The sequence below is a fragment of the Mastigoproctus giganteus genome, chromosome 8, assembly GCF_048544385.1.
Source record: "Mastigoproctus giganteus isolate SK-2022 chromosome 8, ASM4854438v1, whole genome shotgun sequence".
Lineage (NCBI taxonomy): Eukaryota > Metazoa > Arthropoda > Arachnida > Uropygi > Thelyphonidae > Mastigoproctus > Mastigoproctus giganteus.
The window spans coordinates 100921545-100935390 of NC_143582.1; the positions used below are offsets into that span (position 1 = coordinate 100921545).

The 13846-nt window shown below is 39.2% G+C and overlaps 1 protein-coding gene across 1 annotated transcript in view; it reads right to left on the reverse strand.

The window, feature by feature from the left end:
- The window catches only part of LOC150081740 (F-box only protein 7-like), a 389948-nt gene that overhangs the window by 243259 nt on the left and 132843 nt on the right, over positions 1-13846 (reverse strand). The window contains exon 4 of the mRNA XM_090379603.1: positions 13165-13315. Within this exon, the coding sequence (XP_090235729.1) occupies positions 13165-13315 (151 nt within the window). The remainder of the gene's footprint in view (positions 1-13164; positions 13316-13846) is intronic.

The following is a 13846-nucleotide window of genomic DNA, read 5'->3' on the forward strand; positions in this document are numbered from 1 at the left end:
GTAAAAGTCACATTAATTCGTACCTAATTGGATGTTTGTTACGTTTTTTCAGTATTAATAAATAATATTTCAAAAAATAAATATTTTTAAAACACCTTCCCACTCTATTCCATTTCTTAAACCCCCCCCCCTCCCCCACAGCTTGAGCTGAGATGCGGCTCTTTGCATTCTCTTCTTTTTTTTTTTTAATTAGATCAAAAAATGGTTCTTCACTCAAAAAAGGTTGCTGACCCCTGCCTTAGGGACTCCTATCGTTTGTTTATATATGTATTTGCCATTGTATATGTAGTTATTCAATAGGCAGAAATCTGTATACATTGCCCATTGGCTTTCATTTATTTTTAATTTTCTTCATGATCTCTAAAGCATGTGTCCAGTACTATTTTTAGTTTGTCTAATGGGATGGCAGTAAATAGGTTGGAAAAATCATGTGTTTCTATTTTAGTTATATTATGATGTTCTTTTATTTAATGTATCACTTCGGTGTAGCGATTTCTTCCACTGGTGATTTATCTGAAACTAACTGGTGTTTTATGGAATTTGGGTATCATATATAAGAATGGTAAATTAGTATAGTCTATTATTGCTTTTAATTTTTTGTGTAACACAACAGTTTACTGTGCTTCTCATGTTGTTACTGACTCTCTTTTATGTGTTGCTTTTTGTAATTTCATCTTTCAGTGTATCAGCATAGAATTTTTTATATATAATGGTAAATTCGTAATCACACTTGTGATTACGAATTTACTTTGTCTTTAATCTGCCTATTTATGTTTGCTTAATTAACTATTACCGTTAGTTCATGTTCAAAGTTTTTGATCAGGTTTGTGCTGTCATCCAGTATGCATCTAATCCAGCCATTGAATTCTTCGACAGATACTTTGTATTTAAGGGACAATTTGTAACTGAACTGTATTAGGTCACAGTATAACTCTTTTCTGATTTTTATTACATTTATTCTTGTAGTTGGGCCTGAATTTAAAACCCTGTTTCATAAGGTTCCTTAAATCTCTATCTTCTAAATACAGACCATGTTGATGGTCTGTATTTATGAACCTTTTGTATCAGGTTTGGCTGCAGTAGCAGTTTTGTGCTGTATCTAAGTCTTTAGACTTTATAATTGCAAATACTTAATCCTATAGAAGACTAAATCTAGGAATAATGGCTATACTCAGTTTTAATGGCAGTAATAAGCTATTGTATTTTTGGACTATACTTATCCATCTCACTTGGTAAAACCTTTTGTCTAGAAATTTAATCCTACAGTATACTGTGTTTTGTGATGCATTTTCTATGTTTTTGAGTCTGTATTTTCCTATATCAGTTAAGAGGTTGATTAGATGTAGATTCTTCACTTTAACTATGCTGGTGAATCTTATTAGAGCATTCAATTTACTGTGTTTTAAATTTAAATTTTCATTTAATTTTAAATGAAAATTTGTATTTTTATTGATCTAATACACAGAATCCATTACACATAAGGATGAATGGACATAGATCAGATTGCGACAACAGTTTGCAATTATATCTCACAAAAAGGATTCTTCTGCTCCTATGCTTATCTTTGGTGACACTCCGATTTCTAGGCAAAATGTTATATCTCTTTTGGGGATTGTTTGTTATTTGGTTTTTAGGAGCATTAACAACTAAGGCCATATTGCTCCGGGGATATGCAGTGGTCATTCTCTGACCTTTCCACATCCTCCGCATTCAGTGGTCACGGACTCAAACCTCGGTCTAATCAAGAACTTCTGGGGATTACCCTGACTTCTAATCTCTTTTGGCACAAGCACATTACAAATATTGCTTCATCTGCATCTAAAAAACTTGGTTTTCTCTTTCGCTCTCGGCGTTACTTTTCTTCCAAACAGCTGTTCACTCTGTACAAATCGCAAATCCGCCCTACCATGGAATATTGTTCCCACATATGGGGTGGTGCCCCCAAAACCTCTCTCAGGCTTCTAGATTCCATTCGGAAGAGGGCAGTTAGGTTAATTAATGACTCCTCTCTAACAGAATCTCAACACTCGCTGTCTCATACACATACTGTTTTTGCTGCATGCCTTTTCCACAGATATTTCCGTGAGCAATGTTCTTCTGAATTGGCTTCTATAATTTCCCCCCCCTCTCTTTCAAAACAGTCCAAACTAGTACTGCCACCAGCCAACATCCATTTGCTGTCCAACTTCAAACTTACAGAACCAACTTTTTGTCTTCCTTGTTTATTCATTCAACTGCCATTTTCTCGAACAACCTTCCTTCATACGTATTTCCTGAAAATTACAGTCTACAGAAGTTCAGGTCTAATGTCAACAAATATCTTCTTTCGTCTTCTCAACCTCAAACCCAAGCACGGTAATAGGCACTATAGGTTCTAACACCTCTTGTGTTTGGGGTTTACATAAAAAAAAAAAAAAAAAAAAGTGTAGCATGTCTCCCTTGATCTGATAGTGGTCTGAAAGTAGTTTCAGCATTGCAGTAATGTTTACAGAGTCAAAAGCTGCCTCACGGTCTACATAGGTGACTGCAAGCTCTGCTTGGGATTCAAACGCAGAGAAGATAGAGCTGGTGGTAGCTAAGAGGTTAGTCACAGTGGATATATGCGGAAGGGAGTAATGGATTTGAGAAGGCTGGTGTGGAAGAAGTTGTTTAGTTAGAACAGTGAGAAGTACCTTCTCAAGGAGCTTTAGAAGACTTGAGGCATTGGAGATTGGCCGGTAATGCTTAAGAAGTATAGGATATTGAATTTTGGGAATAGGCTTCACAAGGTAGATTTCTTTAATCACTGCTGGGGAAAGAAATGGCTTGACAAAACAACATAAAAAATAGTTAGAAGGGGATCCAAAATATATGGGCTAAGACATTTGATAATGAATTGGGGGATTCTATGATGCAGTCACAAAAGAACTGGATGCAGGGAATAACTTTGATATTATATACTTGGATCTTAGAAAGGCTTTTGATACTGTTGCACATGGAAGACTGCTACACAAATTGGAGCAGTGTGACATTGGAGGCAAATTGCTGCTATGGATAAAGGGATGGTTGAGGGGGAGAAGACAGAGAGTGGTAATCAATGGACACTGCTCATCGTGGACTAATGTTATTAGTGGAGTCCCTCAGGGCTCAGTGTTGGGTCCATTATTGTTTTCTGTATTTATAAATGTTATTGATGATGGTATATCAAGCTTAATGTCCAAGTTTGCAGACGATACAAAGGTTTACAGGGTTGTCAAGGACACCACTGACACTATGCTGCTGCAACAGGATCTGGAAAGGTTGAGCAGATGGGCTGAGAGGTGGCAAATGAAGTTTAACATTGACAAATGTAAAGTACTACACATGGGAAACAGCAACCCCAGAGCAACGTATCAACTCTGTGGTACTACACTGACAGTGGTAGAAAATGAAAGGGACTTGGGGGTGGTTGTGCAGGCAGATATGAAGTTCTCTGAGCAGTGCAGACGGGCTGCAAGAGTAGCTCATGGAGTATTATCAATGATATACAGGAATTTTTCCAGCAGGGATAAGGAGGTGATTATTCCATTGTATAAGGCGATGGTCAGGCCACACCTAGAGTACTGTATACAGGTTTGGAGGCCTCATTTCAAGAAGGATGTAGAGCTGCTGGAACGAGTACAGAGAAGGGCAACAAGATTAGTGAATGGAACAAAGGGGTGCTCTTACGAAGAAAGGCTTAAGTTTTGCAAATTACAGTGTCTGGAGACTAGGCACCAGCGAGGTGATCTGATAGAGGTGTATAAAGCCTTGAATGGTTTAAGCATGCTCAATGCTGATGGGATTCTTCCTCTAGCTCAGAAAAATCACCTGAGAGGGCATAAATTCAAATTGAGGAAAGACAGATGTAGGATAGACGTGCGGAAATTTGCCTTTAGCCAGCGGGTGGTTGGTTGGTGGAACAGACTTCCATCCCTTGTGGTGGAGGTTGATAGCCTAAATAAGTTTAAGGCTCAGCTGGACAGGTATTTTGAACGAACAGAAGGGTGAAGTGGAAGTGGGTTTTTTTTTTTTTTTTTTTGGCTGATGCTGCATAAGCTTGCTTTCTTGCATCAAATGCCTCTACTAATGCTAATGCTAAAGTTGTTTGGATTAAAATCATTCCGTCCGCACCTGCCGTATTGTGCACATAAGCACATATAGGACAGTAGATCCAGTCCGGTTTCATCTTGCCTGGGGACGGGTACCAGGCAACAGCTGCCCAGGTGTTCGCTGCTCCCTGGTGGCAAAGTGGCCTAGAGTTTCTACACCAACACAGAGAACAAAGGTGGAGATGGGCTACTGTCTTGGAGCCACCATAATACCCACACACACACACACACACAAGCCCTGGATGATGGAAACGTATATATAATTGTATATAAATCTATGTAAGTTTTGTATATATATGAATGCATGTAAACTGTGTATTAATAAATTGAGGGGGGGAACGCACCTGCTATAGTAGAAGCTGATGTAGAATTAATGGCAGCAATAAGCTGTTCCCTGGAGACTGATACTACAGACAGTGTCAGGTGGGATTCTATTTGTTGGTTTATGAAGATCAGGACACTGTTCCGTGTTCGAGGCAAATCTAGATATGAAGTCAAGCCACTGGTCAGGTTCAAGATTTAGGGGAAAATCAGAAGGCTGCTCAAAGTAGGGCCATTTTCCTCTACAAAGAGTTCTATCCATGTAATGCTTAATTGCTTGAACTTTCTGCTTATTAAATGTTGCGCAAGCTCTGGAGTAGGCTATCCTGTCTTGGATACTTTGTGACTGCTTCCACATGCTGCGAAGGTCGCAATAGTCTTAGGCCAACTAGTAAGCAAATTCACTGCAATTTCGAGATCACAATTTTCTAATACTGTCGGTGGGATGACAGAGGCAGCCTCAACACATTTAGAAATACTCAAAAACCTGGGACTTACTATTACTTTGGTATTAGTCGAATTCACAACATTGACGTTTGGAGCAGGAATGTGTAAAAGAACAATTGGCTTATGGTCCGAATTGAAATAAGTCTCTGGCAGGTAATCAGGTGTGCAAGGATGAAATCTAATTGGTTGTTACCTCTGGTTGGAAGATTATCAATCAGTTGTAACCCTGTACAAGATAAGTTTGATAGGAGGGTTTTCTCAAGGTTAGTAGCTGGGGAGGAAGATTAAAGTCTCCACAGATGAAATGCAAGGCTGAAGGATGAAGCTGGTTGATGATCCAGTTAGATATTTCATGGATGGCTTCATAAGAAGGTGCTGGCGGTATATATATAACAACTACATCTCTGAGGGGCCCTATTGGTAGCTGAGAGTAACAGCAAGAGCTTCGTATGCTGATGTTTGGCTAGAGAACTCAATTTTTCCCCCAACTCTAGAAGTGAATGCAGATTTATATCCAGCTGGAATATAGGATATAAAAAATTCTTGGTCTTTATCAAGCCAGGTCTCGGTGACACAGTGGATATCGATATCATTGGCGAGGAGAATTTGGTCAACAATATCTAGCTTGTTGCAAAGGCTTCTAATGTTCTGGTACAAGACTCTGACTGCATAATTCCTGGGGATCTTTTTAAGGTACATACCTCTAGTGTTTTTATTGAAGGCAGGCTTTCGAGTTTGTCGATTCATGACTCATGTTGGGATGAGCATTCTCGAACTGTTTATCACTGGTGTTTGCAAGCTGATGGAATCAGTTTGATGATGCTCATGTGGTTCGCCACTAGTATAATTGCGACTTATGCTGCGCACATTGAGACTACTTGGAGTGTGGAGCATTCGTATTTGTCTCCTTGAAGCCTTGATTGCTATCGAGGAGGGTGGATTATTTGAGATTGTTGATGTAGACTGTTTTCCTCAGAAAAGGGTCTGATATATATTCCTTGGGGCCAGGAGACAGGATCTAAAACCTTTTGGTAGACAGCCAGTGAACACATAAGGAAGGAGGCATAGCATGTTTGCAGACTTTTAAGCTGTTTAACCTGAACTGAGAGGCTATACTCCTTAACAAACATTCTCCTAATAGATTCAGGGGATGTTTTAGGTACAAATCTGGAGGCGAAGATCTTGGCTCTGGTGGGAATGACGGAGATACTGTATTTCTCAGCCAGTGTAAGACAAGATTTGGAGGCTGGTTACTTGGCGGAATAAAGAGGTCTGGTTAGAAATAACAGCATGATGGGAAGGGTGATCAATATTGGTAGCTCGAAGGTATCCTGAGGAATTTTAGGTAGGGTTGGCTGTTCGAATGAGGGAATTTTGTATTTTTTTTTTTTTTTTTTATGAAAACCCCAAATACGAAAGGTCTCAAAAACCTATAGTACTTAGTACCGTGCATGGGTTGAAGGAGAAGTATGGGGAGAGGGGGATGCCGGAAACTTTGCTCTAGAGACTAAACATGGGTTTCACCACTTCAAGCCTCCAATAAGCAAAGTGGTGGTATTTCACCGGTTGATGAAAGTCATCTACCACCTATAGCTCCAGATGAGACGTAGGTATTGCTAGAAAGGGCTGTTGGTAAGCACACCAGCATATGAGGTGGGCAGAACATGATGGGCATTAGTTAAATTACTGTTTAGTTCTTGGGCCTGTAGGGAATCTTTGTTATTTCCTGGTCGGTTTTCTGGAAAGGATACTTCTTCAATAGTGTGCAGCTGTAGTTGCTCACCAGCCATGAGTATGTCTTTCTGATGAGTGCATGATCGGTCCCTGCTAACGTGCTCAGTCAGAGTGTCTGCAGATCTCCCTAATGATTGTCTTGAGTGGATTTGGTGTGGGAGCCAGGCTTTACTAGATGAGTAGTTTTTGTCCTTTTGAGTATTATTGGTGGCTGAGATGTCAGCTTGCCATTTTGGCTTGCCAAAGAACTGAGCTCCGAGAGAATATGAGTGATATGCTTATATTGGTTCCTCAGTGAGTAGACCTCATCCTGGAGATCCTCAATTCGGGACCTCAATTGGTAAATTAGGTGGATCAAGAAATCTGCACTCTCTGGCTGTAGAGAAGGCATTGACACTGTAATTTCAGCATTAATTCCTGGATGTCGACGACATCCGATGATGGCTAAAATCTTTATACTTGCATTGTCAAATCCGTAGTTTGGACTGATTAATAACTACTTTACAATTGTTGAGAGCTTTGGTGTAGGCAGAAAATGAAACTGAAGATTTGGAAACAAGCCAATTACGATATGCAACGTTTTTCTCTTGAACAGCCTTAGCACATTTATTGGAAAACCAAGGTTTAGATAAAGGACGAGATTTTAAAGTGGAGTGTGGAATAAAGGATTCCATTCCTACAAGAATAATTTCACTGACACGATCTGAACAAACGTTGACATCAGAAGTTTTCAAACAGTAATCCGACCAAGGAAAAGAAGAATAGAAATCTCGCAGATCATCCCATTTTGCATTCTTGTAATGCCAAACAATACGAGGTTGGGAATAGCCATGAGATAATGGCTCCATTGGAGAAGAGACAATCACCAAGTTGTGATCTGAGGTGCCTAAAGAACCACTCACTTCGAACATGTACTTAGAAGGGTTGTTTGTGAGAAAAAGATCAAGCGTGTTGGCTGCATGGTTAGGATTGTCTGGTATTCTTGTAGGTAAATGAACAAGCGGTGAAATGTCATTAATAATTGCAAAAGCCACAGCATCTCGACCAGCTGGATCGGTGTGACTAGAAAATGGAAGCCAGCTGGGGTTGTGAACATTAAAATCACCAAGGAAAATTACCTCACTGTTAGGAAAGTTGGACTGGAGAAAGTCAAGTTGCAAAGAGAGGAAGTCTGTTTGTTTGCTGTTTGTTATTTGGTTTTTAGGAGCATTCGCAACTAAGGCCATATTGGTCCGGGAATATGCGGGAATATGCATTCCCTTGACCTTTCGCATCCTCCGTATTTGGTGGTGACGGGCTCGAACCCCGGTCTAATCAAGAAGCGTGTGCTACGCACTGCTGCTCCTTCCCACCTGGCTATGGAGGCGGCCTCAGAGAGAGAGAGGAAGTCAAAGAGCTCCAAGTGATTAGTGGAGTTGGGAGAACAGTAGAGACAACAGATGAATTTGACACAATGAGGTAGAGAGATTTTAAGCCAGAGAAGATCGAAAAGAGGAGATTCCAAATTATCAAGTCTCTTACAGGGAATATCGGAACAGACATATGCACAAGTACCACCTTTGAGGCGAAAGGAATCATACAGCAAATAATTTGGGCAACTGAGATGATCAGTAGTTGAATTATCCGATAACTGAGATTTTCTCAGAAAAAGTACATGGGGTTTCGCAGACTGCAGGTGGAAATGGACATCGTTGAGATTAGAACCGAGACCACGTATATTTGTGACATGAACTAGGAAGTGTTTAGGAGGTTTCAATCTTTTCACAGATAAGCTTACTCTATTAGTTTGACAATTCATGGTGTATTCAATAGTAAGAAAAAGTGTGGAGGGGGGGGCATGTTGTGTGTGAAGTAATGGAATTTTTGGATATGGCGTACACATGGTAAGAATATATGCAGATCCTTGACATAATGTGGCCTCAACAATGCCCCCGCATACACACTACTCGGACTCCTTCCGGTCACTATCTGGCAAAGTAGAGGTAGCAAGATTATACACTAGCTGATCCAGAAACCTCCTAAAGAGTTACCAATAGGTTCGGTCCAGTGTAGTAACTAGCAGCCGGCCTGCGAACACCGTTTTAGAGATGTACCCTCGAAATGTAAGGAATATTGGATCTCGCCAATGTGTTCATCATTACCCTAAAAGACATGAATCATACTGCATGATGGAAGAGATGGGGGGAAGGGTTGATCGGAACTTAGCTCTGGAGACTAAACATGGGTTCCACCACTTCAAGCCTCCAATAAGCAAAGTGGTGGTATTACACTGGTTGACGAGAGTCATCTACCACCTAGTATGCCTGGTAACACAGAGAGGGCGGCATTCTTTCATGTGGTATGGGCACAACACCTCGACCCCTGCTTACATTGGTTCTCATCTGGGTGGTCACCAACAGTGTGCTTGCACATGAAGGTTATACCCAGGATTACTAATAGTTCCAACATCGTGAAGGTGCAAGCAGAGGATTTGGCTGTCACAGACTGTCTCCGGACTTCGCCGAAATTGGGTCCACTTGACCTGAATGTCAACCGAATATCAGTTCCATCAGTGTTTTAGACTCCCAGGTAGCAAGTACAGCTTGTCTGGCAATCTAAGAGAATGTCCGTGACAACTTCAAGGACCATATTATACTATATTATACTTGGAGTTTTGAGCTGTACTTCCACATATGCATTTCCACATATTATTTTTTATGCATTCATCATGCATTTGATACATCAATTCTTTCTATTTATTATTATATTTTATTATTACTGTTAACCCTGGCCTGGTGGCCATAAAGGACAACATTGCAATGAATGGAATTGTAATATCATCATTATTATTATTGCAATAAAGATTTCATAAAGGTGTCTCTCGATTCGTGAAAAGGTCGAAATTATTTGAGTTGGAACATGGTGCAAAAAATGCTGAAGGGTGCAAAAAGTTTTCTTTGTCCTCTTGAACAGTAATCGAGGTTGTGGAAGAATAAAGATATTTCCATATCAGCACTGGAAAAGAACGTAATCTAAAAAAATTAGAAAGTGTGAGGTTACAAATGTCAATGAAGCATTACTTCAATGGTTTGCTACAAAAAGAAGTGCTGGATGTTTAATAGATGGTCTGATCTTGAAGGCTCAAGTGGAAAAATTTGCTAAACAGTTTAGACGCGACGATTTTGTATGTAACAACAGTTGGCTGGATCAATTTAAACACCGAATACAAATAATATGTAGGTATATACTAATATTATTTTTTTCTCTCTAATATTTCTTTTGTTTTTTGAATCACCTTTTTATCAAATTATTGAGTATTTAACAAAATACGAGGTTTATCAAAGATTTAACAAAGATTTTATCAAAGATTTAACTCATCACTGATATAGTAAATAATGGTTATAACAAGGAAATTTTGTCAGTCCCTTCATGCTCGTTATAACATGCAAGTTCAACTGTATATATATATGAGGTTTGGCAATAAAGTTCCCAGACTGGGAATTTGACTAAGTTTGAAAATAAACAGAAGTAGTGTGTTCTAGTTCAAACTTCCTCCAACAGCTGGTGGTGCAGAGATTGTCCACTAGGCTGGCAGGTTGCAAGTAACGACCAGTTTTGTTAGAAAGAAAGAATATCAAATTTTGCTTTGAACTGGGAAAATCAGCAAAAGGAATGCTGAAATGTTAAAAACTGTTTATGGTGTTGAAACATTCATACCAGTGTGTTCGAATGATATAAGTAGTTAAAAGACAGAAGAAGATAACCCAAAAAGTAGACTTCCATCAACCTCTCAAAATGAGGGTAAAGTTGCAAAAGTTTAGGAAGTTGTGGCAAGAGATCATCATTTGACCATTAGAATGATGGCTGATGAGTTGGATATGAATACAGAGATGATTCGTCAAATTCTGAATGAAGAATTAGAGAAAAGAATTTGTGCTCCCTAGACTCATGGATAAAAAGAAGCAACAAAGAGTGTTACCATCATATGAAAATTTCATCCAGACTTGTCAAGACAATCCTAATTTCCTCAATTGTACTGTCACTAGAAATGAGTGCTGGGAGTTTCAGTACATTTCAGAGCAAAGTATCAGAGAATGCAGTGGATTTCAAAATCATCACCAAAGCCCAAAAAGTTTTGTTTACAAAATTCCAGGAGATGCTGATTGTGTTTTTTAACAAACAGGGTGTGATTCACAAGGAATTTGTATCTGAGGGGGGAGAGAATCAATGCTGCATTCTAAGTACAGGTGTTTCAAATACTATTGAAGCGCATTTCATAGATGAGGCAGCAATTTCTAGAGAAAGGCAGCTGATCCCTGTTGCGAAGACATTTCTGACAAAACATTGCATTCTACAGGTCAATCACTGCCCTAATCTCCCAATCTAGAACCAGCAGATTTCCTTTTTCCCAACAGATTCCCTTAAAGTGCAAGGCAGCACTTTAAGAGAAAGGAAGCTGGTTCTTGTTGCACAACAATGCCCCTGCCCATTACACACTTGTTGTTAAGACATTTCTGATGAAATATAGCAATGTACAGATCAATCATCCACCCTTCTCTCCCAATCTAGCACCAGAGGACTTCTCCTTTCCTACGGTGAAAACAGCACTCAAAGGAAAGAAATTGCAGAATGTTGAGGATATAAAGAAAAATGTAACCACTGAACTGAACATCATCTCTTTGGAGGCCTGTGCTGACTCTTTTCAAACTTTTAGAATGGTTTAATAAGTGCATTCGGCGCCTCCGTAGCCAGGTGGGAAGGAGCAGCAGTGCGTAGCACACGCTTCTTGATTAGACCGGGGTTCGAGCCCGTCACCACCAAATACGGAGGATGCGGAAAGGTCAGGGAATGACCACCGCATATCCCGGAGCAATATGGCCTTAGTTGCTAATGCTCCAAATAACAAACAAACAACAACAAACATAAGTGCATTCAATGAGATGGTAATTACTTTGAATAAAAATAAAACCAATTTTGAGCTCCTTCAGTTAGCAATAAAGTTCCCAATTAGGGAACTTTATTTCCACACCTCATATATAACATATGGTCTTCTTGAAACTACTGTTCCTTCCTAATTCATTTAATTTCTTCAATTCATAAAACCATATAGCATTTGTTATACGGTTACTTGGTTTTTTATTTAGGAGCATTAGCAACTAAGGCCATATTGCTCCGGGGATATGCGGTGGTCATTCCCTGACCTTTCCGCATCCTCCGTATTTCGTGTCCACGGGCTCGAATCTCGGTCGTCTAATCAAGAAGCGTGTGCAACACACTGCTGCTGCTCCTGCCACCTGGAAATGGAGGCATTGTTTGTTATACGGTTTTATGAGTAGTAGTTACATAAGTAATCAACACAGAAATTCATTTTTTTGCGAAGACATTTCTGATGAAAAGTGGCACTGTACAGATCAATCATCCACCGTTCTCTCCCAATCTTGCACCAGAGGATATATGTCCGTCCTTGGGATCGAGGACTGGTTCTTGTAATGGCTTAACAGAGTTGCTGGACAACCTTTTACTATCTCAAGGCCATTCTCTACTCAAACCTTAACATCACACCCTGGATGCAGTGGAAAATTAACAGGATCATACACACTCTCGCACAAATGCTCACAGGCAGAGTGGATGTGCCAGCTCTGGATAATGGTCTAGTCAAACCACGTACCACTGCTAGACGTTGCAGAGGAATAAATCATTCACTGCATCCAATCCTGAACAATTTTAGTAGCCTGCAAAGATTCTTCCCATCAAATACAGCAAAAATATTTAACGTGCTGCACATAGATGCTGAAAAATTCTGTGAGGATGCAACATACTGGAAAGAGATCTTCCAAAATCCATTGTAACAATTTTCTGATGGAATGAGTTTTAAAGGTGGATATAATGCCGTGATCTAATTGAAAGAAGTTGTTAACCCAGTACAACTGTGGTGGCAGGAACATGACTTCAATGTTGGGATGACTTAAATCTTTTGGATGGCCCGGTGTGCTATCCAATAGTAATAAAACTTTGAAATCTAGATTTTTGCACAAGTTCGACAAGTACAAGTTCAATAGCACAGAATGTAATACGGAAATTTACCAACAAAATAAAATACAGGGATTTCTCAATAATTTTTTTTTGACTAGCTAGTCAACAGCGGGGATTCAAAAAAAAGTGGAAACGTTGAAAAATTACATCCAACATAATAGCAGAGTTTTCACTGCACAAAAGCTCAAAAATACCCTGTTATGTGATGATATACCCTGTTATACCCTGAAATTCTCTAACCGTGTTAGAGCAAAGCCGTATTATATAAGTACCGTATTGTGCGATGATTGCCACAATTTATCAATCGTTTGGAGCGAAACCATGTTGTAGAAGTACCGTGTTAAATGGGGGGTTGCTGTATAATATTTCGGGATGAGACTAAGTGTTCAGTATATGTTACCCACTGCCCGTACCCTGCCACATAATTAGAACCCTCCTGGCACTTTGCCATCACTGGGTGGTTTCCTTTTGTGGATGATAATAATAAATAATAATTCATCAGGAGCTTCTTAAATGCTAAAAATGAAAATTAACAACTCACCATGAACTGCCAGTAATATACCCATTGTAAATGATGTGATCCTGCAATTTATATCTGAACATGTTGGATGAGTATATATTATATTATAAACATTCTCGCCTCTCCAGTTTGCTGGCATATGCATATATGGATGTCCTTTTCCTGGTACATTCTAAAGCAAAAAAAACAAACTTGATTAAAAATCACTGTATTGAAATTATCTATTTCAACAGCAGATATCTGAAACAAAACTATAAGAATCAATACTTTTAATGTGGATATAAAATTATTCCACAGTTTTAAAGAATGTCAGAAAGAATGCTACAGACATACTTTTGCTTCTGAAAATCTATTTCAGAAATGTACCAAAGCATTAACAAAGAACATCAGATATGGAATTCAGTATTCAACAGCAAACACAACACAGCATTTGAAGCATCGTACTACAAGCAATTTTTTGCCACATTTTAGTAATAATTAATCTTCACTGTACATAAATATATGATACAATATACCCATCACGGTATATAATACAATATACTCAGCACCATTATGCAGCAAAATTATGATTGCATTACTCCACACCTTAAGGGTCATGCCTTTCCTAATGTATTTTGTGAAGAGCCTTGCCAGTTTCTGTGTCATGTCTCTTCCTCCCAATTTTAACAATTTTAACAACATGATGCAAGAAAGCAAGCTTATA